Consider the following 27,239-nt stretch of genomic DNA (forward strand, 5'->3'; position numbering starts at 1 on the left):
TGTCATGAAATCTTTTGTTTTTATACCCTTGATTGAAAAATGAGATATGTGGTCGGGCAGTGTGGTGGGCTGAAAAATATCGCTGTCTGCTCAATAATTGAAGTATTTTGTATCAGAACTAAAGTAAACTTACATAAAGTATGTATCTCTATAATATATAGTCCAGGTTCAATAACCAGCCAGTTCAGACCAGTATCTCAAGGGTTATGGCCCTTGAGTTGGTCAAAATTGACAGTTTCCATTTTATAACCAGAGTAGTTTTTCTTTGATGTCAGCTATACTTGTACAGAAGATGTATACAAAATGGCCACCAGAGCTAAAAATAGAAAAATCTTGTATAATGGCTTTTCAAATGCTAGCTGGATTTCAATGAAACTTCACAGGAGTGATCAGTACCAAGCCTAGTTGTGCATATTGCCAGCATGTTTTGCTTTGCTGCATAAAATGGCCACCAGAGCTGAAAATAGAGAAATCTTATCCGGCTTTTACAGGTCAAACTGCTGGCTGGATTTCGACAAACTTCACAGGAGTGATCAGTACTAAGCCTAGTTGTGCATATTGCTGGCACGTTCTGCTTCGCTGCACAAAATGGCCACCAAAGCTAAAAATAGAAAAATCTTGTCTGGCTTTCACAGGTCAAACTGCTGGACAGATTTCGACGAAACTTCACAGGAGCGATCAGTATCAAGCCTAATTGTGCATATTGCCAACACGTTTCGCTTTGCTGTACAAAATGGCTGCCAGAGCTAAAGATATACATAGGGGGAGACATATGTTTTTATAACAAAAACACCTTCTAGTTGGCATATTACATGTATCTTGGCAAAATTTTATAACCAACAGGATAGTCCTAATCACTCTGGAGTTACAGCCCTTGAATTAGTCAAAATTCAGAAAATTGACAATTAGTCTGCTCAGTCACAGAGTGTAGTATTTTTAAAGACAAAAGTAATTTGCTGTAAAGGGCGTTTTATTTGACAGTTTGGCACTTCTGTTCATATTATGAGACTATTTCTTACTTGGAAGGAATTGGTTCAATATTTTCATGATTTTGGTAACTTGACCTATGTGGGTAAGGCCATTACAATTTAATTGATAGATTATCATCCAATTTATCTTTGAAATGGCTCAGGAGAGAATGGAGATTGGAGATTATATTTTTTTTATTTCTGATATTAAATTGATGGTATCCTGTATGAAAAGACACAAAATGTTGGATCAAATATTCAATAAAGTTTGTGAGTTAAATTAAAGAATAACAAAACAACCAAATAAGATGGCAAATTGAGCCAAAAAACCTGGTCATAAACAGTCATCCATTGTTTTTTCTTTAACAAGAGGGTCATGATGACCCTGAATCGATCACCTATGTTATATGAGCCACATGTTTAAAATGGCAAACGGATGCTAAAATATTAGAAAGTGCGTCGGTAGGTCACATTCATGGTCACTGAAAGTCAGTTTTAAGATTGCTGTGCAAAAACTGTACATGTCGTCCAAATTTCAAGACTGTATCTTAAAAAACAAGAAAGTAGGTCAGTAGGTCAAGGTCAGAGTCAAGTGACCCATAATCGCTTTGGGTCATCAGGTTATTATAATTAAACAGTCTATGAAATATGATCTGATAATTTTTGAAGTATTTATTCCTATATAATTCATATAACAAGTGACCCCCAGGGCAGGGCCTCTTTTTCACCCCAGGGGCATAATTTGAACAATCTTGTTAGAGATCCACTAGGTAATGCTACATACCAAATATCAAAGGCCTAGGCCTTGAACTTGAAGATTTTTAAAGTTTTTTTCCTATAAAAGTCTATGTAAAACTTGGGACCGTGCCAGTGCAGGGCCTCTTTTCACCCCAAGGACATAATTTGAACAATTTTGGTAGAGGACCACTAGACAATGCAACATACCAAATATCAAAAGATTACGTTGTGTGGTTTCAGACAAGAAGACTTTAAAGTTTTTTCCTATATAAGTCTATGTAAAATTTGTGACCACCGGGGCGGGGCCTCTTTTCACCCCAGGGGCATAATTTGAACAATCTTTATAGATAACCATTAGATGGTGCCACTTGCTAAGTATTGAGGCTCTATGCCTTGCAGTTTTGGACAAGAAGATTTTTAAAGATTTTTCCTTATAAAAGTCTATAGATGTAAAACTTGTGACCCCCAGAGTGAGGCCTCTTTTCACCCCAGGGACACAACTTGAACAATTTTTATAAAGGACCATTAGGTGATGTCACATGCCAAATATCAAGGCTCTACGCCTTGCAGTTTTGGACAGGAAGATTTTTAAAGTTTTTCCTTTTGGTTGCCATGGCAACCAGAGTTCTGCATGGAATTCAATTCTTTGAATAATTTTGAAAGGAGGCCACCCAAGGATCATTCCTGTGAAGTTTGGTGTAATTCTGCCCAGTGATTTTCAAGAAGAAGATTTTTTTAGAAAATGTTGACGGACACACAACAAACGACCGACATTGAGTGGTCACAAAAGCTCACCATGAGCCTTTGGCTCAGGTGCGCTAATAAAAATGGTCATGAAAACTAGTGGGCAGGCATGGGTAATAATCTGAAATAAATTTGCATAGACGTTGGGGGTTATATCACTCAGAGAAATCTAATCCCAACAAATAAATAAAAATTCAGTTTTATGGTAACTTTCAAATTTGAGATTCACAATTATTAAATAACAGTTACTGGTGTGTGCTGACAAGATCAAATGATTTCACTGGGACATTTGAACACACTAATTCTCATCTTAAATCATTTAGTTAAAAATAAAAGTGTTACTTAAATGATAATTTGATAATTTTATTTAATGTGACAAATATGATTAATAGTCATTTTTCAAGAGTTTACAAAGTCTGTAACTTAGAAAACTACTTCAATATAAAGAATTATGACAATTAAATCCATCTGAAATACTTCCCTGTAATTTCTTCCAGTTTATGAAGCTGATTTGGTAGAAGATATACAAGGAGACACCAGTGGCTATTTTGGGCGCATGTTGTATTCTCTTGCACAAGCAGGACGTCAGGACTGTGACTCTGATGATGACCTTGCAGATGAAGAGGCACAGAAACTCATTGATGTAAACAGTTTTTCTATGATTTGTTTATTACAAAATAGATTATCTAGTATTTTCCAAAAATTTGATAAGGTCATGTTTGAAATTCACATACAGTAAAACACTGTTTGCTTCAGGTCACAATGGAATGAACAAAATGCACAGATTACTTGGAGATCTGTGTGATCTAAACATACACAACATGATCATAGTGGCCCTAAGTTGCTCATCTGACCTTGACTATCTGACCTTTTAATCTATATATGACTCCAAGAATCATGAATGAACTGTGTTTTATATGAAAAACATAAGGTCATGTGCCCCAATTTGAACAAATGTAAGGGATTTTGTTTCTATTTTTAGCTCACCTGAGCAGTAAGTGATCATAGTGAGGTCATATGATCATTTCTTCCATCTGTCATCCACAATTTCGTCAAAGAACATCTCCTCTACCCAATTGAGGCCTATCGACAAGCGTCTCTGACTTGTCGAACGAGACACAGTATTGTCAAACAAAAGATTTAGAGACTGAATGTTCTTGCGTAGCCCACATTAGAGCATGGCCAAAACATTGGCCCTCTCTTCGAAATTTAGCCTTGGCATTATCAAAAACTGATTGTCAGTAAATCTCTGAAAATTTGGTTGTACGTCAACTAACACAAGTACTTACAGTGTAAAATTCGCTCAATAAAACCACATGGTTTATACACAAAGGCTGCACGAGGAAATCCTGAGCATGTACATGAATTTAACAATGAGGTATGAGGTTTGGTTGGCTGTGTTTGTCCATCCGAGTACATGTATATTTCTGACATTGCCCAACAATATTTAAACTGTATAATGAAAATAACGCCAACTTTTGATGTGGCGGTTCTTTTATATCTCGTCAGTGTAAGTATGCCTGCCTTATGATTGGGCTAGTTTTCTTTATACGGCTACATGAAAAACATATAAAATCTTTATGATAATGCTTTCCTTAATCAAAATCTAACTAATGTCCCTTGAGAGACTACCAAAGTCCTTCAAGCTTCCACCCATATTACCCCTCCCCCTACTCCTGCCCCACATCTTTTTTCACTTTTACATTCTGGTGTTTCTTCATAATTAATTTCTCTTAGTATCACATAGTTCCCTTTGCTCAAAACCCTCTCATTGCCTGACCCCCAAAAAAACAAAAAGATCTTCTTGTCACAAAAAAGCTCAACCCGTTTCAAAATAATTTCACAGATATTTTCTTTGTGTAACCTTGTACCAAAGCTGTGCACTTAAAGCGAACGAGCTAGTGACATCATAGTCCTTTTGTTAAACCTAAGATAGCAGTTAATTCCTGGCTAAAACATTAGCAAGATTGCTAGTTTCATCAGTTAACCGAGTGGCTGTTTATTTGTCAGATATATGTTCACATTTGCATAATGCTGGAGCCACTATTTTATTTCTAAAAGTCATGACAAATGTACAGACATGCTTTAATTTCATCTAACAATGTCTTAGACTATGAGCTGTTATTACCTCAGATTTTTTGTGGATATATAAAGGTGAGTTAGGCTGGTTTCCAATATTTTTGTGAACTGGTGTGGAAATATTCAGGTTTATTCGTGAAGTTACAAGTACATTTTACATTTATCATGTAGGCTGGTGTAGGACAACTTGGCACTGATGAATGTGATTTCAACTCGGTCCTGTGTTTGAGCAGTTATCGTCAGCTGAAAAAAGTGTTTGAAAAGTACCAAGAGAAAAGAGAGGGCAAAAGCATTGAGGAGGACATTGATTCTGAAATGGGCTCAGATCTGAAGGATGGCTATCTTGCTATAGGTAAATCACAGCTTTTAAATACATTTTTGCATACTGTTTCAGTATATACACAGCAGTAGTCAATGGTAACAGTCTTTATGAATTTCTCTGTTCTCTGTAATTAAACTGACATCTTCAAGACATGAATCAGAAATAAATATTGAATGACCTTATAATAATGCTCCATCTGTAGTCTATTATCATTGAGAACAAAGCCTCAGTGAAATCACACCTTTATGTCAAGCTAAACAAGACTATTGCCCAGCATAGAAAATACTTTTCCTGAAGGGATATTATCAGCTTGTCTGATTTTTGAGAAAAATCTACCAGGTTACAAATTTATAATTGTCACTTGATCGTTGGTGTCCGTTAAAGTTTTTGTTTAGATCCGCCTTTTCTAAAACACCTAAGAGTTACAGCTTTGAAACTTTGCACACTTGTTTACCATCATTTGGGAATTATGTAGGCAAAAAACGTTAACTCTTACATGCATTTCGTCAGACTTATGGCCTTTTTGTACTTAGAAAATTTGAGTTTATGGGTTTAATTTTTTGTTAGCTTACCTGTCACAAAGTGACAAGGTGAGCTTTTGTGATCACGCGGTGTCCGTCGTCCATCGTCCGTCCGTGCATCAGTCCGTAAACGTTTGCTTGTGACCACTCTAGAGGTCACATTTTTCATGGGATCTTTATGAAAGTTGGTCAGAATGTTCATCTTGATGATATCTAGGTCTGGTTTGAAACTGGGTCACGTACCGATAAAAACTAGGTCAGTAGGTCTAAAAATAGAAAAACCTTGTGACCTCTCTAGAGGCCATATATTTCACAAGATCTTCATGGAAGTTGGTCAGAATGTTCATCTCGATGATATCTAGGTCAAGTTTGAAACTGGGTCACGTGCCTTCAAAAACTAGGTCAGTAGGTCTAAAAATAGAAAAACCTTGTGACCTCTCTAGAGGCCATATATTTCAAAAGATCTTCATGAAAATTGGTCAGAACATTCACCTTTGATGATATCTAGGTCAAGATCAAAACTGGGTCACGTGCCGTCAAAAACTAGGTCAGTAGGTCAATTAATAGAAAAACCTTGTGACCTCTCTAAAGGCCATATTTTTCAAGGATCTGTATGGAAGTTGGTCTGAATGTTCATCTTGATGATATCTAGGTTAAGTTTGAAACTGGTTCACGTGTGGTCAAAAACTAGGTCAGTAGGTCTCAAAATAGAAAAACCTTGTGACCTCTCTAGAGGCCATATATTTCATGAGATCTTCATGAAAATTGGTCAGAATGTTCACCTTGATGATATCTAGGTGAAGTTCGAAAGTGGGTTACGTGCCGTCAAAAACTAGGTCAGTAGGTCAAATAATAGAAAAACCTTGTGACCTCTCTAGAGGCCATATTTTTCATGGGATCTGTATGAAAGTTAGTCTGAATGTTCATTTTGATGATATCTAGGTCGTGTTCGAAAGTGGGTTACGTGACTTCAGAAACTAGGTCAGTAGGTCAAATAATAGAAAAACCTTGTGACCTCTCTAAAGGCCATATTTTTCATGGGATCTGTATGGAAGTTGGTCTGAATGTTCATCTTGATAATATCTAGGTCAAGTTTGAAATTGGGTCATGTGCGTTCAAAAACTAGGTCAGTAGGTCTAAAAATAGAAAAACCTTGTGACCTCTCTAGAGGTCATACTTGTGAATGGATCTCCATAAAAGTTAGTCAGAATGTTCACCTTGATGATATCTAGGTCAAGTTCGAAAGTGGGTCACGTGCCGTCAGAAAGTAGGTCAGTAGGTCAAATAATGAAAAAAACGTTGTGACCTCTCTAGAGGCCATATTTTTCATGGGATCTGTATGAAAATTGGTCTGAATGTTTATCTTGATGATATATAGGTCAGATTTGAAACTGGGTCAACTGCGATCAAAAACTAGGTCAGTAGGTCTTGAAATAGAAAAACCTTATGACCTCTCTAGAGGCCATACCCTTGAGTGGATCTTCATGAAAATTGGTCAGAATGTTCACCTTGATGATATCTAGGTCAAGTTTGAAACTGGGTCACATGCCATAAAAAACTAGGTCAGTAGGTCAAATAATAAAAAAACCTTGTGACCTCTCTAGAGGCCATACTTTTCATGGGATCTGTATGAAAGTTGGTCTGAATGTTCATCTTGATGATATCTAGGTCAAGTTTGAAACTGGGTCAAAAACTAAGTCAGTAGGTCTAAAATTAGAAAAACCTTTTGACCTCTCTAGAGGCCATATTTTTCAATGGATCTTCATGAAAATTGATCTGATTGTTCAACTTGATGATATCAAGGTCAATTTCGAAACTGGGTCACGCACGGTCAAAAACTAGGCCAGTAGGTATAAAAATAGAAAAACCTTGTGACCTCTCTAGAGGCCATATTTTTCAGGAGATCTTCATGAAAATTAGTGAGAATGTTCATCTTGATGATATCTAGATAAAGTTCAAAACAGGGTCACGTACCTTTGAAAACTAGGTCAATAGGTCAAATAATAGAAAAACCTTGTGACCTCTCTAGAGACCATATTTTTAAATGGATCTTCATGAAAATTGGTCAGAATTTTTATCGTGATAATATCTAGGTCAAGTTCAAAACTGGGTCACATGAGCTGAAAAACTAGGTCACTATGTCAAATAATAGAAAAAACGTCATACTCAAAACTGGGTCATGTGGGAAGAGGTGAGCGATTCAGGTCCATCATGCTCCTCTTGTTTAGGTAAACTTTTCTTAAAAACTAAAAGAGCTACAGCTTCGAAACTATCCACATTTGTGTATCATCAATTGGGGACAATGTAGGTCAAGAACAATAATTCTAAACTGCATTTTGTCAGATTTATGGCCCTTTTTGTACTCAGAAAATCTTAACTGTAACTCTTTTATTACATATATTGTCCAACACTTACAGACGAGTGATGGCACCCATAGACAGTGCTCTTGCTATATAGTTGTTGCCATAAGAACCGTATCTTTAGAAGAAGAAAAACATCATCATTTCCAAATTGCCGGCTATCTGTGAACCAGGTTTCATGCAGAAATCTCTCCACAGGCCCTACATATTCTGCTCTCTATCCATGTACCCATAGCCCATCTGCTTACTGGTAGGTCAGTAGGGAAAGCTGCAAGTTTGATCCCTGGGAGCATGACAATTCAATAAAAAGACACTGTGTCTGAAATCAATTGTCCTCCACCTCTGATTCATGAGGGGAAGTTGGCAGTTACTTGTGGTTTATATTGGTACAGAGTCCAGGCAAAATTGGTTAGGTTTACAGCCCGCCATTAGATAACTGAAATACTGTTGAAAACAGTGTTATACCGAAAACAAACAAACAAGGGAACTATCCATGTACCAAGATTCATGAGAAATGATCTGTACTTTTAAAGACAGACAGAAGGATGAGGTTGGGGCAGCAAACCATACCTCTTCTCTGATGAAACACTGGTATGGGACTGTTAAAAGGCTATAGTTAGGAATCAAATGTTCTTGAACAGTGGACATTGTCTCAGTCACATCATATATTTAAGTTACTTGTTTGAAAATGGTACACTATCACTTATTACTGGAAAATATAAACAACTGCATGGCTTATGATTTTATAGACTATCTATATTGTAGTGACTTGGAATAGATTTTAATCTATGTAGGTCTATGTACAACGATTCTGGCATGGTGCTCTGTCAGCATGCCATTTGCAGAATGTTTCTGTGGATTTCCACTTTAAAAATATAGTGTACATGTACTTCAAAGTAACATGGACATTTTTCTCTGACAACCACAAAAGTTTAGATTAAGCTGTGAAATTTCCTTCACCATATCCTTCCTGAGTCTGAAGTTTCACTTTTATCACATCAGTCAGTTAGCAATATTATGGTAAAAGCATTCAGCAATCGTTATTTTTGAGAAATTTCATCATGTTTTGTCCTGTTTAGGAAGTACATGCTATGTTATGTATATTGAATGAAAAATTTCATGAAAATGCATACAGATATTAAATATTTTTGAGTATTTACATTTTTGCAACTATAAAAATGCATGTTTTAACAAAATTTTTAGTGTTTGATTGATTCATTTACTAAGAAAGTGTAATAAAAATATGGATTTTTAGTAGAAAATAATTCATTTAAAACGCAAGGTACTTTGTAATAATTGTCCGCATGTAATAATTGTCCGCAATTAATGTTTTAATCAGACTAAAAAAATATTCAATAGAGAGCATTAATTGTTACTGGATCTGTTATCATTAGACCCAGTTTCAGTGTAACAGTGAAATACATTATTACAGTTCATATCTTAAACTTTCCAGTAGGTTGTGACAGATTTTAATGTGACTGAGAAACATTGTACCATATTAAACTTTTACAGTGAAAGTTACCAAAGATAAAGAGGGTTATTTTGCGGAGAGGCTGCACAAAGCAATGAAAGGTTGGGGTACTGATGACAGTGAACTTATCCGACTAATTTGCTCGCACGCTGAGGTAAGTGCTTCATACAAAAGGGGAGATAACTGGCATAGTTTTGTCCAAGAATTGTAGTTAAAGGGGAAAGAAAAAGTGGTGTTAAAGTGTTATTCTACAATCTTGAAGACATTTAAGACTGTTTAAATTAAAAAATTTGACTTCAGTAATTAAAGATACGCTATCTGGTCATGCACATGCAGGGCTAAAATTGGAGTCAATTTCAGTTGAATGAATCACATAATATGTGTTTATTGTATTCAATCAAGTTTTAAACATTTAGTTCATGATTTAAGTATACAACAAAGAGACTTGAAAATTCCATGAAAAAATAAAACAGTTTTTTTAATGGCAGTCCATTTCAGAGAAATAAACTTGAGTCTAAATGGCTTTTTTCCTAAACAAAAAAAAAAGAGAAGAAAACAATGCCATCAGAAATTGAACCACTAGCTTTCAAAATTCATAAATTCAAATGAAACTAGAAGATGCTTTTGTAGAAAAGCACATGTCTCCCCCAATGCATAGTCGTATAGGCAAGAAGTCAATAGGGGACAGGAGCAAAAGTCAGAGACACTGATGGTTGGCTGCAATAGGGATCATCTACCTGGCATGTCCAATCATCCCACTAAGTTTCAACATTCTGGTCCTAGTGGTTCTCAAGTTATGAACTGAAAATGGTTTTCCATGTTCAGGCCCCTGTGACCTTGACCTTTGATCGAGTGACCCCAGAATCAGTAGGGGTCATCTACTCTGCATGTCCAATCATCCTATTATGTTTCAACATTCTGGGTCAAGTGGTTCTCAAGTTGTTGATAGAAAAGTGTTTTCTATGTTCAGCCTCCTGTGACCTTGACCTTTGATGGAGTAACCCTAAAACAGTAGAGGTCATCTACTCTGCATGTCTAATCACCCTATGAAATTTGGAGGTTCTAAGCCAAATTGATTGGAAATGGATTTTCATGTTCTGTCTGCTGCGGCCTTAACCTTTAATAGAGTGACACCAAAAACAATAGGTCTCATCTACTCTGCATGTCCAATCATCCTATGAAGTTTCAACATTCTGGGTCTAGTGGTTCTCAAGTTACTGCCTGGAAATGGTTTTCCATGTTCAGACCCCTGTGACCTTGACCTTTAATAGAATGACCCCAAAATCAATTGGGGTCATCTACTCTGCATGACCAATCCTATGATGTTTCAACATTCAAGTTGAAGTGGCTCTCAAGTTATTGATCGGAAATGGTTTTCCATGTTCAGGCTCCTGTGACCTTGACCTTTATTACAGTGACCCCTACATCAATTGGGTCATCTACTCTGCTTGACCAATCATCCTATGAAGTTTCAACATTCCAGGTCAAGTGATTTTCAAGTTACTGATCGGAAATGGTTTTCCATGTTGAGGCCCCTATGACCTTGACCTTTGATGGAGTGACCAAAAAAACAATAGCGATTGTCTACTCCGTAAGCCCTGCCACCCTATGAAGTTTGAAGGTTCTACGTCAAATGTTTCTCAAGTTATTGATCTGAAATGAAGTGTGACGGATGGAAGGACGGACGTACGGACCAACGGACGAGTGGGGGCAAAAAACAGTGGGGGGAGACATAAAAATATATAACCGGTAACTGCTTAAACCACCTGGCCATGATGGAACTTTTGAAGCAAGTTTCAACTGATTCTCTGTCTACTAACTTGATATGACACATTAAATATTTCAAAATACCCTTTAAAGGTGGATAATCAGATTTTGGCCATGTAACGGATTTGTTCGAAACTTTAGCATCTGATCATTTACACTCATTTATGTTCACTTAACACTTAATACAAATTAGATTTTCACTGGAGGTATTTTTAAAATTTCATTTTCCTATCCTGGTTGCCCAACCAAGATAGAGTTATTTTATCATAAGTATAAATTTGATAAACATACTTTGCCAAAGGAAATGTATAAATATTAAGACATATTGTAATATATTTGTAAAATATTTGCACTAAAAATTATGTATTTAGATGGAATTCATTAGAAACGCAAGTTTGAAAAATTATTATTACCTCCCTTTGCCTATCTTGGTTGCGCAACCAAGATAGATTGGAAATAAATGAATTCAGAAGCTACACACAGATTTTAAACTTGCATTTTGGTTCAGATTGTTCAATGTCTATCAAATGCAAATGTAAAACTAGACATTGTATCGAAATAAAAAGAAATGTGATTGACCACCTTTAAAATCAGCTTGAAATGTGTGGATGAAATGTATGGATCCAATAATGAACCATTGTAAATTGGAAAAAAAAACACAACATGTTTTATTCTTATATGGTCATTGAAATACAAATATATTTTGATGAAAATTATGCTGGGCTTAATTTATCCATGTAGTAATAACCCGTACATCACACAGTTCTTATCAGCCTGTGTGTCAACCATTGTTTATCACAGAATATACAGAGCTTCTACCTTCTTCTTTGTTAAACAGATATATATTAACAACTCAAACTAGTTTTCTAAGATCAGAAGGAGCTCTACCAGATTAAGGGACTCATTTCAGGACTGTGGAAAGTCTATTTTTAAAATGAACTCTTTATAATATTCTTTACAGACTGACTTACTGTGGATAGCAGAAAGATACAAAGAAATGTTTGAAGGTGCCGACCTGTTTGAAAATGTGAAAGATGAATGTGGAGGATATTACAAAAGCGTGTTACTGTCCCTCATTGCAGGAAGATATGTTTCAAAGGATGAATAATAATTCTAATTCTTTATGAAAGTCATACAAAGTTCCTTTTTATGTGAAGTTTAAAAGAAATTATAAGAAACCAAATGGGGTACTTGAAAGAACATCATGCTGTATGGAACCTTAATGAAAGTTTCAGAGTATCAAGTGCTATATTTGTTTTGGGTGAAAGTAAATGGTTTTTGTTTTTGAGTTGTTTTTTTTACACTTAAACATAGAAATAAAATTTGTATGTCTTTACCTTAAACAACAAAAATGCAAAACTGTCCTTTCATTTTATTATTTGTTAGAAATACCATATAAGTGAAAAAGTTCACGATGCGGAAATGTTAGCGAATTTTGCAAAATCAAGAAATTCTCAAAAATTTCAGTCGACGTAAATTTCCATGTGCACCAAGACACATCATTATATTCGAGTAAAGATAAACAGACTGAGCTTTTGCTCTTCATTTTTTGGCAGTTCGCAAATATTTCGACTCCTAAAACATCTGGAATTAGCTAACATTTTAACTCACGAATATATCCACTTATATAGTAGCTTGCATCAAACAGACACATATATTATTATAGGTAAATAAATTATATATATATAATTATATATACAAAGAAATTAGTTAGGAAATCTATTCACCAGAACTGTGATACATGCTAATCTTTTTTTTACCCGGTATTATGCCAAATTCAAGTAAATGTTAAATGAAGCATAAAGGTGATCATATAATATCATGCTTAAATATGTTACTAGAAGAAAGGTTAAATGCTCACTTGAAAATATAAAACATACTAAAAATCAGCTTTAAATTCCGAAGTGAAGAGAATGAGAAAGAAAGAGATACTATAAGAAGGCAATTGTTCATCAACCTAGGTATTTTTTTCTGCTGTAGTGTTGCACTCCATTTTCTATTACATTTTGCATGTAGTTCATTTAAAATTGCACAACTGTATCTTGTAGAATATTTTGCACTGACTGAAAATGAGATTTGACATTCAGAGTTCAGAGGAATTATAATGCTCTTGGAAACATAAACACTTGAAAGGACTGGCTACGTAATACAGTATATGATCTGCCGTTCTTAAAAGTTTGCATATTTGTATCAACTAAACCTCTAACATAACATTTTTATATTTTTCTACAACCACCTAGACACTAACTGTAAAATCCTGATCAGTAGATAAATTTCTGGTGTTAAAACTACAACAATCAATTTTGAAAATGTCTCTTGATATCGATTATTGCAATAAAAAAAAATTTAAAAAACTATTCTAGTTTCTGTGCTTGTTTTAATATATTAGCCACCAGTACATCCAGGGCTAATATTCATCGAAGCTCTAAACTGAAATTTAGACATAGATTTCATAATGACAAGTTTCCTACTTGCAATGCATTTGCAGACTGCATCTAAATTTATTATAATTAGCAAAATTGTTTGCTGTTGTAAAAGCTATATTCATTGACAAAGTTTCAAGACCATTTACGGTTTGAAAATGAAAACCAGGTAAAACAAAAATTGAGCACTTCAAAATCCCGAGTCTAAATTTTAGTTGAGAGCTTGGATAAATACCTTCCACAAAGTTCTTGTTAGGGGAAGATCCAACCATAGGAGGTTGTGACTTTAAACAATGATAAATACTGGCTCGTTTCTGCAGTTAATACTATGAAAATGGGAACCTGTCTGGACCAAAGTAAAAGTTAACAGAAGATACCAGTTTTTAGCGGATTTTACAAATCCATTTCATGATTTATTTGATGTACATGTATTAATTTTAAGGTCTTCTAATCTGTGTTTTAAAAATCTGAATGACATCTCTGTCAGAGATACAAAAGTTAACTGAAAAAAAAAAAAAAAGAGACTCCGCATTAAGACTATCCTGGACGTGCCAGCCCAGTGTCAGTATATGACTGGGTGGAGAATCATATCACATGTCTACAGCATAATAGTCCAGTCAGGCAGCACAATCCAAGTTCAGCATTGTGCTCACTGCTACAAGTAGACACCATTGTTTATATTACTGACAAATTGTTGAAAAAGATGCTCAATCTAAACACAGTATGAAGATAAATAAATCATTTCACACAATTTTTTTTTTCATTTTCAAACCACTTAAGGTTTGAAAATGAAAAAAAAAGTATTGTGTGAATCAAACATCAAACATCTGCTCTGCTTGTCCAATCATCCGTTCCAGGTCAAGTGGTTCTCAAGTTATTGATCAGAAATGTTTTTCCATGTTCTGACAGGTCTCTGCATGTGACCTTTGAAGGAATAACCCCAAAAACAATAGGGGTCATCTAATCCATAAGCCCTATCATCCTATCAAGTTTGAAGGTTCTAGGTAAAATGGTTCTCCATTTATTGATCGGAAATGAAACATGACGGATTCTGGCACCTGTGACCTTGACCTTTGATGCAGTGATCCCAAAATCTACAGGGGTCATCTATTCTGCATGTCCAGTCATCCTATGAAGTTTCAATTTTCTGGGTCACGTGGTTTTCAAGTTATTATCATAAATGGTTTTCAATGTTCAGACCTTTACCTTTGATGGAGTGACCCCTAAAACTACAGGGGCCATCTACTCCATAAGCCCTATTACCCTATGAAATTGAAAAGGTTCTAGGTCAAATACTTCTCCAGTTATTGATCGGAAACGAAGTGTGACGGATGGACAGACTGACTTACTGACGACAGGGTAAAAACAGTATGTTGCACCCAGTAGGGGGAGACATAATGTATAGCAGAGAACCATGTTTTAACATATTGAAACAGTACAGAGGTTATTAGCCTGCGGAATAATTTCATGATGGTGTAGCCCAAGTGACTTATACAGGCAACGCATAACCAAATCATATAATTGTGATATGTTAAACAAGACGGTCATGATGACCCTGGATCACTCACCTGAGTAATATGAGCCACGTTTCAAATGGCAAACTGATGCTAAAATATTAAGAAGGTAGGTCAGTAGGTCACATTCATGGTAACTGAAAGTCAGTTTTAAGATCGGTGTGAAAAAATGGTACATGTCATCCAAATTTCAAGGCTATATCTTAAAAAGAAAGTAGGTCAAGGTCAAGGTCAGTCAAGTGATCCCTATTATAATTAAACAGTCTAGGAAATATGATCTGATAATTTTTGGAGTATTTTTTCCTGTATAACTCATAATTAAAACATGTGACCCCCAGGGCTGGGCCTCTTCACCCCAAGGGCATAATTTGAACAAACTTATTAGAAATCCACCACGCAATGCTACATACCAAATATCAAAGGCCTAGGCCTTGAACTTTCAGACAAAAAGATCTTTAATTTTTTTTCCTATATAAGTCTATGATAAATTTGGTACCCCCAGGGAAGGGCCTCTTTTCACCCTAGGGACATAATTTGAACATTTTTATGCCCCCGAAGGGAGGCATATAGTTTTTGAACCGTCTGTCCGTCTGTCGGTCTGTCCGCAATTTTCATGTCCGGTCCATATCTTTGTCATCGATGGATGGATTTTCAAATAACTTGGCATGAATGTGTACCACAGTAAGACGACGTGTCGCGCGCAAGACCCAGGTCTGTAGCTCAGAGGTCAAGGTCACACTGAGACATTAAAGGATAGTGCAATGATGGGCGTGTCCGGTCCATATCTTTGTCATCGATGGATGGATTTTCAAATAACTTTGCATGAATGTGTACCACAGTAAGACGACGTGTCGCGCACAAGACCCAGGTCCGTAGCTCAAAGGTCAAGGTCACACTGAGACATTAAAGGATAGTGCATTGATGGGCGTGTCCGGTCCATATCTTTGTCATCGATGGATGGATTTTCAAATAACTTGGCATGAATGTGTACCACAGTAAGACGTGTCGCGCGCAAGACCCAGGTCCGTAGCTCAAAGGTCAAGGTCACACTTAGACATTAAAGGATAGTGCATTGATGGGCGTGTCCGGTCCATACCTTTGTCATCGATGGATGGATTTTCAAATAACTTGGCATGAATGTGTACCACAGTAAGACGATGTGTTGCGCGCAAGACCCAGGTCCGTAGCTCAAAGGTCAAGGTCACACTTAGATGTTAAAGGTCATTGATGGGTTTGTCCGGTCCATATCTTTGTCATTCATGCATGGATTTTAAAATAACTACGCATGAATGTGTGACACAGTAAGACAATGTGTCGCGTGCAAGACCCAGTTCCATAGGTCAAAGGTCCTTAACTCTAACATCGGCCATAACTATATATTCATTCAAAGTGCCATCGGGGGCATGTGTCATCCTATAGAGACAGCTCTTGTTGGTAGAGAAACACTAGGAAAGGCAATATACCAAATATCAAAAGCCTAGGCCTTGCAGTTTCAGGCAAGAAGATTTTTAAAGTTTTTTTAAATACATAAGTCTATGTAAAATTTGAAACCCCCGGGGCAGAGCCTCTTTTCACCCAAGGGGCATAATTTGAACAATTTTGGTAGAGGACCACAAGGCAATGCTACATACAAAATATCAAAGGCCTAGGTCTTGTGGTGTTCATTCTCATCCATCAGATGTTCGTCAAAATCCCGAGACGAACCTCTGATTTATTTCTGTCGTTTATTTGGTGAGCATGCGCACTCGTAATTACTACCGGGAGAAGTTTCAGCCAATCAATGTTCGCCACTACTTGGCACGCCGAATTCAAATTTCAAACAATATGTAAGCAAGGTAGTTGCTAACGATAGATAAAGGCGATATTCCATGATTGCGATTAATAAAGATTTATTTCTGTTATTCGATGTTAAGAAATTTACCTGAAGAAATAATAATATTCCTCGTAAGTCGGCATCGATATGAAAGGACGCGGTCACGCTTTTCACGGACGATTTTAATTGGTTCGCTACATTTTGTCGCGAAACGACGCTGATTGGCTGAAACGTTTTACCTGTAATGTTACCAAACCACAAATATCGGCAAAATGTGCCAGAGGTTCATCCGGGGAACCATGGTAGACCTCTGGTATGCGAGAATGTGTGGTGTTAGACAAGAAGATTTTTAAAAAAAATTCCTATATAAGTCTATGTAAAACTTGTGACCCCCGGGGCGGGGCTTCTTTTCACCCCAGGGGCACAATTCGAACAACCTTGATAGAGGCCATAACCATAAGATGATGTCACGGTTTTGGACAAGAAGATTTTTTTAAAGTTTTTCCTTTCGGTTGCCATGGCAACCAGAGTTCTGCATGGAATTAAATTCTTTGACCAATTTTCAAAGGGGACCACCCAAGGATCATTCCTGTGAAGTTTGGTGTAATTCTGCCCAGTGGTTTTCAAGACGAAGATTTTTTTTAATAAAATGTTGATGGACATGACACATGACGCATGACAGACATTGAGCGGTCACAAAAGCTCACCATGAGCCTTTGGCTCAGGTGAGCTAAAAATGGTCCAGCTATATATCATTAGATTCCAATATGTATTTTATGCAAACAGATCGATGAAACTGGGCAGCACTATTTCATGGTGCATGTATTGCGCCAAATATAGTAGGTCATGATGTCAGCATGTAACACTGTTTTAACAGTGTCAAAATGTAAGAAGTAACGCGTCCTATTGAATAACTTTGGAGTGTGTAGATGTCAATTGTGTTATTCTATCATTTGATTCTATATAAAGCAGTAGATCAAATGAGGCAGCACTCTTTCTCGGAGCCTGTAAGGCACCAAATAATAAGTTGACATCAAATTTCTGTGTTTTAACGGAATGTGCATGGATTTTTCGTATTAGATTTAAGAATGCTGGAAAGTTTGTCAATAATGAAAGATTTACGAAATATTCAAGATTCTAACACATTTAACCTCTAGCCTGCTGGCAGCAATTGATTCTGCCTTTGCGACCTGTGCAGACCAAGATCAGCCTGCACATCTGTGCAGGCTGATCATGGTCTGCACTATTCGCTATTCAGTCAGTAAATTTTCAGTGAACACCCCTTTGAATAATATTGGTACATGTATTGCCCAAATCGAATGTTAGAAATTTAGCATGGTAAAGGTTAAGATTTTCTTTTATATAAACAAAGAAGGATTTTACTGTGTATTGTCTTGCCGATTAGAACATGTTTCGCAAAATAACCTACTTTTGGCTATTCTGGTTTACTCCCTCGTATTTAAAACGCATTTTATTAGCTCATCTGTCACGTAGTGACAAGGTGAGCTTTTGTGATCACCCTTCGTCGTCCGCAATTTCTTTTGAACATAATAGAGACCACATTTTGCAATCGATTTTAATCAAACATGCACACAACTTGTACTGGCATAATATCTTTGTTCCTTTCAAAAACTTGCCAGATCCCATCATGGGTCCCAGAGTTATGGCCCCTTAAAGGGCCAAAATTTGTTTTTTTGGGCTTGTGAACACGATCGAGACCATATTTTGCAATTAATTTTAATTAAAATCTCGATTCCTTTTGAAAACTGGCCAGATTCCATCATGGGTTTCAGAGTTATTGCCCCTTAAAGGGCCAAAAATTGCTATTTTTGCTTTTGTGGATTTATGGCCCCTGAAAGAGCCAAAATTTGTTAGTTTTATCTTGCGAACATGATAGATGTGACATTTTACATTGGATTTTAACTACATTTACAACTTAAAGTCACGATAGTATCTGGGTTCCTTTCGAAAACCAGCTGGATTCCATCATGGGTTCTAGAGTTACTGCCCTAAAAGGGGAAAAATTTTCTATATTGGCCCTTTCAGCCATACAGAGATTTCATCTTTGATTTGAAATCAAAGAATAAGCTTGTTCATGCTCTAGGTCTAGGAGGCACATTTTTTTATTCTATCTTCATAAAACTTGGTCAGAGTGTTTGTTATCAAAAAGTCTTGTAGGATTTTAAATCTGGGTCACGTGGGGTCAAAAACTAGGTCACTAGGTCAAATCCAAGGAAAAGCCTGTATACACTCTAGAGGCCGCATTTTTGCTCCAATCTTCCTGAAACTATCAGAATGTTTGTTTTCACGAAATCTTGGACAAGTTCGAATCTGGGTCATGTGGGGTAAAAAATTAGGTCACTAGGTCAAATCCAAGAAAATGCATGTGTACACTCAAGAGGCCACATTTTTGGTCCAATCTTCATGAACACTGCTCAGAATATTTGTCTCCATGAAGTCACTAGGTAAAACATGTTTGCACCGTTATGGTTTTACTCAGGTGAGCAACCTAGGCCCATCTTTGCCCTCTTGTTTCAGATTAATATCCCTTCCTGGTGTTATACGAATGTGTTAGAATGGAAATAGATTTTAGTTTTGTGTGCTTTGTTGGCAAATAAAACACTTTTTTTTCATTTAAATTACTACGCATCTGAACTCAAAACCGTGTTTTATTTGCCAACTGCCTAAGTGATTAATAACGACACATCTTAATGGAAAAACGTGTTTTATTTGCCAACAAAGCATGCAAAACTACAATCTATTTCCCAAACTAATAAAGAAAGACAAAAGTTTTTATGTAACAAGTGTGAAAAAAAGGTCACCTGTTGAGATAATGTCTTAGTCAATGTGACAAGTTTTACATATATAGTCTGGTATTCAGAGAATATTTTATGAATAATATTCCATGTGGTCATAAAAAAATGCATAATTCACAGTGTATTTCTATCTGAATTTATAAGAAAAACTAGATGTGTGTCCAAAGGACACTGGTGTTCCACTTCCTGACACTGTACCAGGGTGAAATATTTTTTTAAGATATATGCAACAACTTTAAAACACTTTATGTGAATTTCTAGGCTGTCAAAAATAGATCTACCTGAAACTCTTTATGCTGAAATACCTGGTACAAGCTTGATAAAATTCTACACTCTACAACAAAATCTTGATTGACACTTTGGACACTTTATTATTAAATGCACACATCTAAAGAATCAAGAAGTGATGACTTAAATCTTTTTCTCTTTTGCTGATTATCTTTGTTCAAATCCCTCTGATCAACATAAATGCTCTCACTGTTCATCTTTTCATTATTTATGTCAAATTCATTTGTTTCACAATTAAAAATCGACCCTGCATCTGGATTTTTCTTAATGACAATTCTTTTTCTCTTTCTTGACTTTGCATTAACAGGGATTGCATTCATAGCTAAAACTGAATCTACTGCTGGAACAGAAACTGAATCTACTGCTGGAACAGAAACTGAATCTACTGCTGGAACAGAAACTGAATCTACTGCTGGAACAGAAACAGAATCTACTGCTGGAACAGAAACTGAATCTACTGCTGGAACAGAGTTCGTATTAACTGATGACATGGAAGTGTCCACCATGTTGTTACTGGAATGACTGTTGTAGTTTACAGATTGTATACTTCCATTTGACTGGTTTTCTGACAAATCACCACAAACTTTAACCTTTTTACATGCTACAGACTGAGCACCAGTAAAATATTTAGAAATTTTAATATTATTTCGCTCTGTAGTTTTTACACTTGTGTTTTCGTTTATCCCTAGATCACGATTACTACTTGTCTCCTTTTTAAACATAAAATCAACATGACTGTTTCTTTTAAATGGATCTGTCTTCAGTGTATGTATTTTATTCTCCTTTTCTCTTTGTTTTTCAGTCTTTATAGAAAAACCTTTGAAAGTTCTTTCTTTCCCCTTTCCAGATTTACTAAAAGCTGACCCCAAAGGTTTGTCTGTATTCAATCTGTCACTATCACATAATTCTAACCTCTTCATTAGAGATTTATCATCTTCTATGTTTTGGTTTTCTCCATATACTTTATACAAGTCCTCCATTTGCTCTCTGTCACATTTCATTGTGGACTGTTGGAAGTTTGTACAGGTCTTACTACTGTGTAACTTGTCCACTTCATTCCTAGAAGCTGCTTTTATTCCCACCACTTTCAGTCTCTTTGCCATGACATCACAATATTCTTGGTTCCCAGCAACATGACCAGTTGACAATAAACTACTGGTTTCCGGCAATGGATATTTTCTGATTGCTGTAAGAGAAAGATGAAGTTGCTATAAATAGATGAAACAAAAATAAATTAGCCTTTTCCCCCCAGATCAAACAATAATGGGAGTCCATGTTCATCAATAATGATTCAAGACTTTAAACTGCATTACATTAAATAATCTGCATCTTTGTTTACAGTCAATCAACACTAAAACTTTATAGAGATAACTACTTGTAATACTCCCTTTATTCAAACAAAATGCAGTTATTAAATCAAGAACTGCCTTAAACAAACATTGAACAAACATAAAATTGAGTATTTTGAAGTCTAAGTATACATTTTCAAACACTGTTGAATTATATAACTAGACTTGTCCGCAGCAGGATATACACGGCATGCAACAAAATATTACATATACTTTGCAAGGATTGACTAAGCAGTTCAATGACCAAGGTAAAAAAAAGCTTTAATGACCATGGCAATTTAACTTATAACAAGGGCTGTCACTAATGGTGACAAATGCCCCCACAGCACCTTGACCTTTGACCCCAAAGTCAGTAGGGGTGGTGTACTCAATAAGTACCATCAGCATGTGAAGTTTGAAGGTCCTGGGTGAAGTGGTTCACGAGTAAAGTGCCTTCATGCAAAAAGTTAACGTTCGCCCCTGTGACTGTGACCTTTGACCTGGTGACCCCAAGTCAGTAGAGGTGGTGTACTCAGTAAGTACTATCAGCATGTGAAGTTTGAAGGTCCTGGGTGCAGTGGTTCGCGAGTAAAGTTCCTTCATGCAAAAAGGTAACGATGGCCCCTGTGACCTTGACTTTTGACCTGGTGACCCCAAAGTCAGTAGGGTTGGTGTACTTAATAAGTACTATTAGCATGTGAAGTTTAAAGATCCTGGGTGCAGTGGTTTGCAAGTAAAGTGCCTTCATGCAAAAAGTTAATGTTGGCCCTTGTGACCTTGAGCTTTGACCTGGTGACCCCAAAGTCAGTAGGAGTGGTGTACTCAATAAGTACTATCAGCATGTGAAGTTTGAAGGTCCTGGGTGCAGTGGTTCGCGAGTAAAGTGCCTTCATGCAAAAAGTTAACGTTGGCCCCTGTGACCTTGACCTTTGATCTGCTGACCCCAAAGTCAGTAGGGGTGGTGTACTCAATATGTACTATTTGCACGTGAAGTTTGAAGGTCCTGGGTGCAGTGGTTCGCTAGTAAAGTGCCTTCATGCAAAAAGTTAACATTGGCCCCTGTGACCTTGACCTTTGACCTGGTGACCCCAACGTCAGTAAGGGTGGTGTACTCAATAAGTACTATTAGCATGTGAAATTTGAAGGTCCTGGGTGCAGTGGTTCGCGAGTATAGTGCTTTCATGCAAAAAGTTAACGTTGTGACGAAAGAACTAACGAACGAACAAACGGACAGACAGTTGAAAACTAATATGCCTCCCTTTGGGGGCATATAAAGCCAATTTATTTATACCACTGTGATAGTAATTTCAACAACCATCTACACAATCAGTACATGGTAAATCAGGGTTTCCGCTAACAAGTTCAATTAACTGACATTTTTGTGATTTTTCATTGACCACTTTATGATCTTTGCTGACCTAGCTGCCCTTCCCTACAGCAGACCAATCCACTCATTCATTGTTTTTATTGCATAAGCATTTGCTATATTTATTTACTTACAACATGTTTTTTTCCATAATGACATTCAAATTTTATATCCAGTCTGTTAAGTCACTTTTAACATCATTTTGATGTGTTCCTCTTGTTAACAAATACATCAACAGGGATATTTTCTGTTTTACTGCAGCTATATCAAACATTTATATCATTTATATAATATTCATTTGGCCATACTAAATTGATAAGTAGTTTGTCGGAAGACCACATCAAAGATTTAGGCAGTGACTTTGTTGAAATACCTTGTTGAAACTCTATGTTATAGTTTTATTGTATCCCATAAAATGTGCATTCAAAAAACATGAAGTTTTATTGTAAGTTGTATACCAGCAGATTTGACATTGTATTCAATCAGTAAGTTCAGAATCATTGCTCTTGCATTTGACAAGATGTTGTTTTTGATTACAAACTATTTGTTGTAAAACAAAATAGTCACCACATTTCAATATTAGCCAAGACTGTACACATGTTGAAACTGCATGGAATCTTTTCTTTAAGCCACCCTGCATTAACCCTTACCCTGCTAAATTTCTATAATGAACTTGTCCATCTTTCAATTTAGACAGTACCATTAACTGTCAAAAGGGGCGCCTACCAAAAAGATACTAACTGAATGGTGAACAGTGCAGATCATGATCACACTGCACACATATGCAGGCTGATCATGATCTGCACTGGTCTCAAAGGCAGAATCAACTGTGTCCAGCATGGTAAGGGTTAAGCAGTTTAGTAAGTATTATCTTTGTCATGCACATTGGTATTATTGTCGAGCCCACTTGCAGTGAGCTTGATATAGTCATTACTTTTGGCGGGTCGGTGTATGTGCATCCATGCGTGTGTCTGCATGTGTCTGTCCGATTTTGTCCGGATCATAACTTTGACATGCATGGACCTATCTTCTTTATATTTGGCATGAATGTTAACCTCAATGAGAGCGAGTGTCATGCGCAAACCCCTTGTTCCTATCTCAAAGGTCAAGGTCACAGTTGGAGGTCAAAGGTCAAACTGAAGTTTGTCTGGACCATAACTTTGACATGCATGGACCAATCTTGTTTATATTTGGCATGAATGTTTACCTCAATGAGGAGTGTCATGCACAAACCCCATGTTCCTATCTCAAAGGTCAAGGTCACAGTTTGAGGTCAAAGGTCAAATTGAAGTTTGCCCGGAGCATTTCTTCTTCATGCATGGTGGGATTTTATTGTAACTTGGCATGAATGTTCACCATTATGAGACGGAATGTCATGCGCAAGAACCAGGTCCCCAGGTCTAAGGTCAAGGTCACACTTAGAGGCCAAAGGTGCTGGCGGGCTCGACATTCTGCCTATGTGCATGCAGACTGTATTTCTAGTTTCAAAACATGTCATTTAATAAGTTGAAATAACTATAAAATTTAACAGATATCACGCTCACTTCATTAAAATGTACCCACCTTTCAAAATGTCAAAATTAAGAAAATGAAATAAAAAGAAACAAGAGCAGCCAAGCTCGACTATTCGAAATATTGTCCCAGAAGCAGGAAAATATTACCCAAAAAGGTTAAATATCAAAAGAGTTTTAAGTTCAAAAGGGGGAATAATTTTACCAAAATGCATATCAGTTATGGGGCTTGCTGCTATCAACTAGTTTTATAACCCCGAAGGCACATGTGAAGTTTCAATTCAATATCTGCATTAGTTTTGGAGATAGAAACTTGCATGTAAAACTTTAACCACTATTTTCAAAGTCCAAAAGGGGGCATAATTTGCCCAAAATACATGCCAGCATTATGGGACTTAATCCAGTGAGGTTAGTAATTGATCTAGAAAAAGAAAAAATAAGTTTCAAATTTATATGCCTTTTAGTAATAGCTGTATGTACTTGCACGCAAAACTTTAACCAGAATTTGCTAAGTCCAAAAGGGGACATAATTTGGCCAAAATGACGGTCAGAGTTAATGACTTGCTGCTATCAACTAGTTTTATAACCCCGAAGACACATGTGAAGTTTCATATCAATATTTGCATTAGTTTTGGAGATAATAACTTGCATGTAAAACTTTAACCAAAATTTTCCAAGTCTAAAAGGGGGCATAATTTGCTCAAAAAACATGTCAGAGTTATGGGACTTGACCCAGTGAGGTTGGTAATTGATCTAGAAAAAGAAAAAATAAGTTTCAAATCTATATGCCTTTTAGAAATAGCTGTATGTACTTGCATGCAAAACTTTAACCAGAATTTTCTAAGTCCAAAAGGGGGCATAATTTGACCAAAATGAAAGTCAGAGTTATGGGACTTGCTGCTATCAACTAGTTTTATAACCCCGAAGACACATGTGAAGTTTCAAATCAATATCTGCATTAGTTTTGGAGATAGTAACTTGCATGTAAAACTTTAACCAAAGTTTTCTAAGTCCAAAAGGGGGCATAATTTGCTCAAAATACATGTCAGAGTTATGGGACTTGACCCAGAGAGGTTGGTAATTGACCTAGAAAAAGAAAAAATAAGTTTCAAAGCTATATGCCTTTAATTGATGGCTGTATGTACTTGCATGCAAAAAACTTAACCAAGGTGTGACGCCGACGCCGACGCCAGGGTGAGTAGAATAGCTAGACTATTCTTCGAATAGTCAAGCTAAAAATGCATGTGCTCGCTCCATAATATTTTGAAACTTTTCCCAATTAACTGGTAATCAATTTGGAATGGCCTTAAGAGTAGATACATATGTAGTTAACCCTTAGCAGGCTGGACATGACTGATTCTGTCTTTGTGGCCAGTGTAGATCATAATCAGCCTGCACATCCATGCAGTCTGATCATGATCGGCACTGTTCGCCATTCAGCCAAGATTCTTTTTGGTAAGCACCCTCTTTTAACAGTCAATGGTACTGTCCAAATTGAAAGATGGACAAGTTCATTATAGAAATTTAGCAGGGTAAGGATTAAAACATTGTTAGCATTACACCCTGTAATACACTCTCCTTCAGCAAGTACTGCTCTCCTAAAGTTGCGCAACAATTATACTTCTGCTGCAAAATTAGAGCATATTTTTTTAAACAAAGCTAATAAGCTACAAATATTAAATCCTTTATTTTTTAATTAAAACATTTTCAATTTCAATTTTTATTAGCTCACAAGGAAATGAAAGAATTTATATATTTTCACTTTTACCTATTTTATCAAGAACTCAAACCAAGGTGGCTGAAATTAAAATTAAGTGTTTGCCCTTTACCTACCAATCCTTTTAGCATTGGGCAGGTAGGTAGGTAAGTAGGTAAATTATCATGTTTTTTTCCCTTTCAAGTTCATTTTTTTCTGAAGTGGAAATAAACTGTTTTCATGATTTATGTAACACAACTCCAGACAGAGACAATTTCCTTCAGGAATATTCACAATTCTACTAAAATGCATACTTAAGCTTGATTAAATGCCTACAGTCAAAACTGTAAGTGACTATATGGTCTTACCACAAATATGTCTATTCTGACAAAGTGGTATATTACTGATCTTGTTATAAAACAATTAATTTAAAGCTGATTTTTTGAATTTGTATTAAAGAATGATCAAGAGCTACATGTATGTCACTTTTAACCATTACCAGGCTGGGCATGATTGATTCTGCCTTTGCGACCAGTGTAGATCATGATTAGTCTGCACATTCTGCACTGTTCGCCATTCAGTCAGTATCTTTTTGGTATACACCCCTTTTAACAGTTAATGGTACTGTCCAAATTGAAAAATGGACAAGTTCATTATAGAAATTTAGCAAGGTAAGGGTTAATAATTGCAAGCACTTTCTCTGGTCCATTGCGTTTGCAGCTGTTGCTCAAATTGTGTGATATTGTGACAAACCATATATTAGTCATGACAGTTGAACATGGGTATTAAAAAAAAACAAATTTAAATCTCATTAAAAACAAAATATGCACAACTAAAAATTTTAATACTTCAATTTCTAAATTAAAATCAGTGGAGTAATACATTACATCATCATAAGAAACAGTCGAATAATTTATGGTATTTTTTCAAATACTAAAACAACTATTTACCTTTTCTCAATTTTTGATTTTTTGGAGAACTATAGCTCCTGGCTGATTCAGAGGGTGAGGTCTGTTAAATGACTTCATTTCTTAGAATTATTCTTTTAGCTGATTTTGGTGTAAAATTTATGACGTGATAAAGACTACAATATCCCTGTGATAATCCTCTACAATACAACCAGTATGTAGTTAACATGAAAGTCAATAAGTAAGTAAGTAATTTTTTTATTTATAGAGGGTAACCCATTTAGCAAAGCTAATCTTCCATGGGGCCTTCTTATGACTTGAATGAACAGTATTATATCATAGTAACAAATATTTAACAGAAATCAAAAAAATTATATATGCATAAAACAAAATACATGAAATGTAGTTAGCATTAAAATCCATTCATCCAACGATCCATTTTATACAGTTAAATTTAAAACATGGCAATGAAGATGAGGTTTTGAATTCTATTGGCAAACAATTCCATACAATTGTCCCTGAATACAAAAGTCTACCTTTTATGAGAATTTTATTACTAGAGCTACCAGACGGGTCATGATTTTAAAATTTATCAGAGTAATTATT

At 36.1% G+C, this 27,239-nt stretch overlaps 2 protein-coding genes and 1 long non-coding RNA gene across 11 annotated transcripts in view; 1 reads left to right on the forward strand and 2 right to left on the reverse strand.

Annotated features, from left to right (window-relative positions):
* Window positions 1-13,336, forward strand: part of LOC123524964 (annexin A13-like) — a 33,638-nt gene extending 20,302 nt beyond the window's left edge. Inside the window, exons 6-9 of one of the 2 annotated variants that reach the window (XM_045303610.2) lie at window positions 2,948-3,093; window positions 4,701-4,881; window positions 9,245-9,357; window positions 11,932-13,335. In XM_045303610.2, the coding sequence (XP_045159545.1) occupies window positions 2,948-3,093; window positions 4,701-4,881; window positions 9,245-9,357; window positions 11,932-12,078 (587 nt within the window). In that variant the 3' untranslated portion in view covers window positions 12,079-13,335. Of the gene's footprint in view, window positions 1-2,947; window positions 3,094-4,700; window positions 4,882-9,244; window positions 9,358-11,931 lie in introns of both variants that reach the window. The other variant, XM_045303611.2, reaches the window with a different exon arrangement.
* Window positions 1-27,239, reverse strand: part of LOC128555578 (uncharacterized) — a 201,837-nt gene that overhangs the window by 110,857 nt on the left and 63,741 nt on the right. The window lies entirely within an intron of this gene.
* The window catches only part of LOC123524962 (uncharacterized), a 29,865-nt gene continuing 22,513 nt past the window's right edge, over window positions 19,888-27,239 (reverse strand). For all 8 annotated transcript variants that reach the window (XM_053538293.1, XM_053538296.1, XM_053538291.1 and 5 more), the window contains one exon: window positions 19,888-21,010. In XM_053538293.1, coding sequence (XP_053394268.1) covers window positions 19,911-21,010 — 1,100 coding nt within the window. In that variant the 3' untranslated portion in view covers window positions 19,888-19,910. The remainder of the gene's footprint in view (window positions 21,011-27,239) is intronic.

The sequence above is a fragment of the Mercenaria mercenaria genome, chromosome 3 (genome assembly GCF_021730395.1).
Source record: "Mercenaria mercenaria strain notata chromosome 3, MADL_Memer_1, whole genome shotgun sequence".
NCBI classification, from domain to species: domain Eukaryota; kingdom Metazoa; phylum Mollusca; class Bivalvia; order Venerida; family Veneridae; genus Mercenaria; species Mercenaria mercenaria.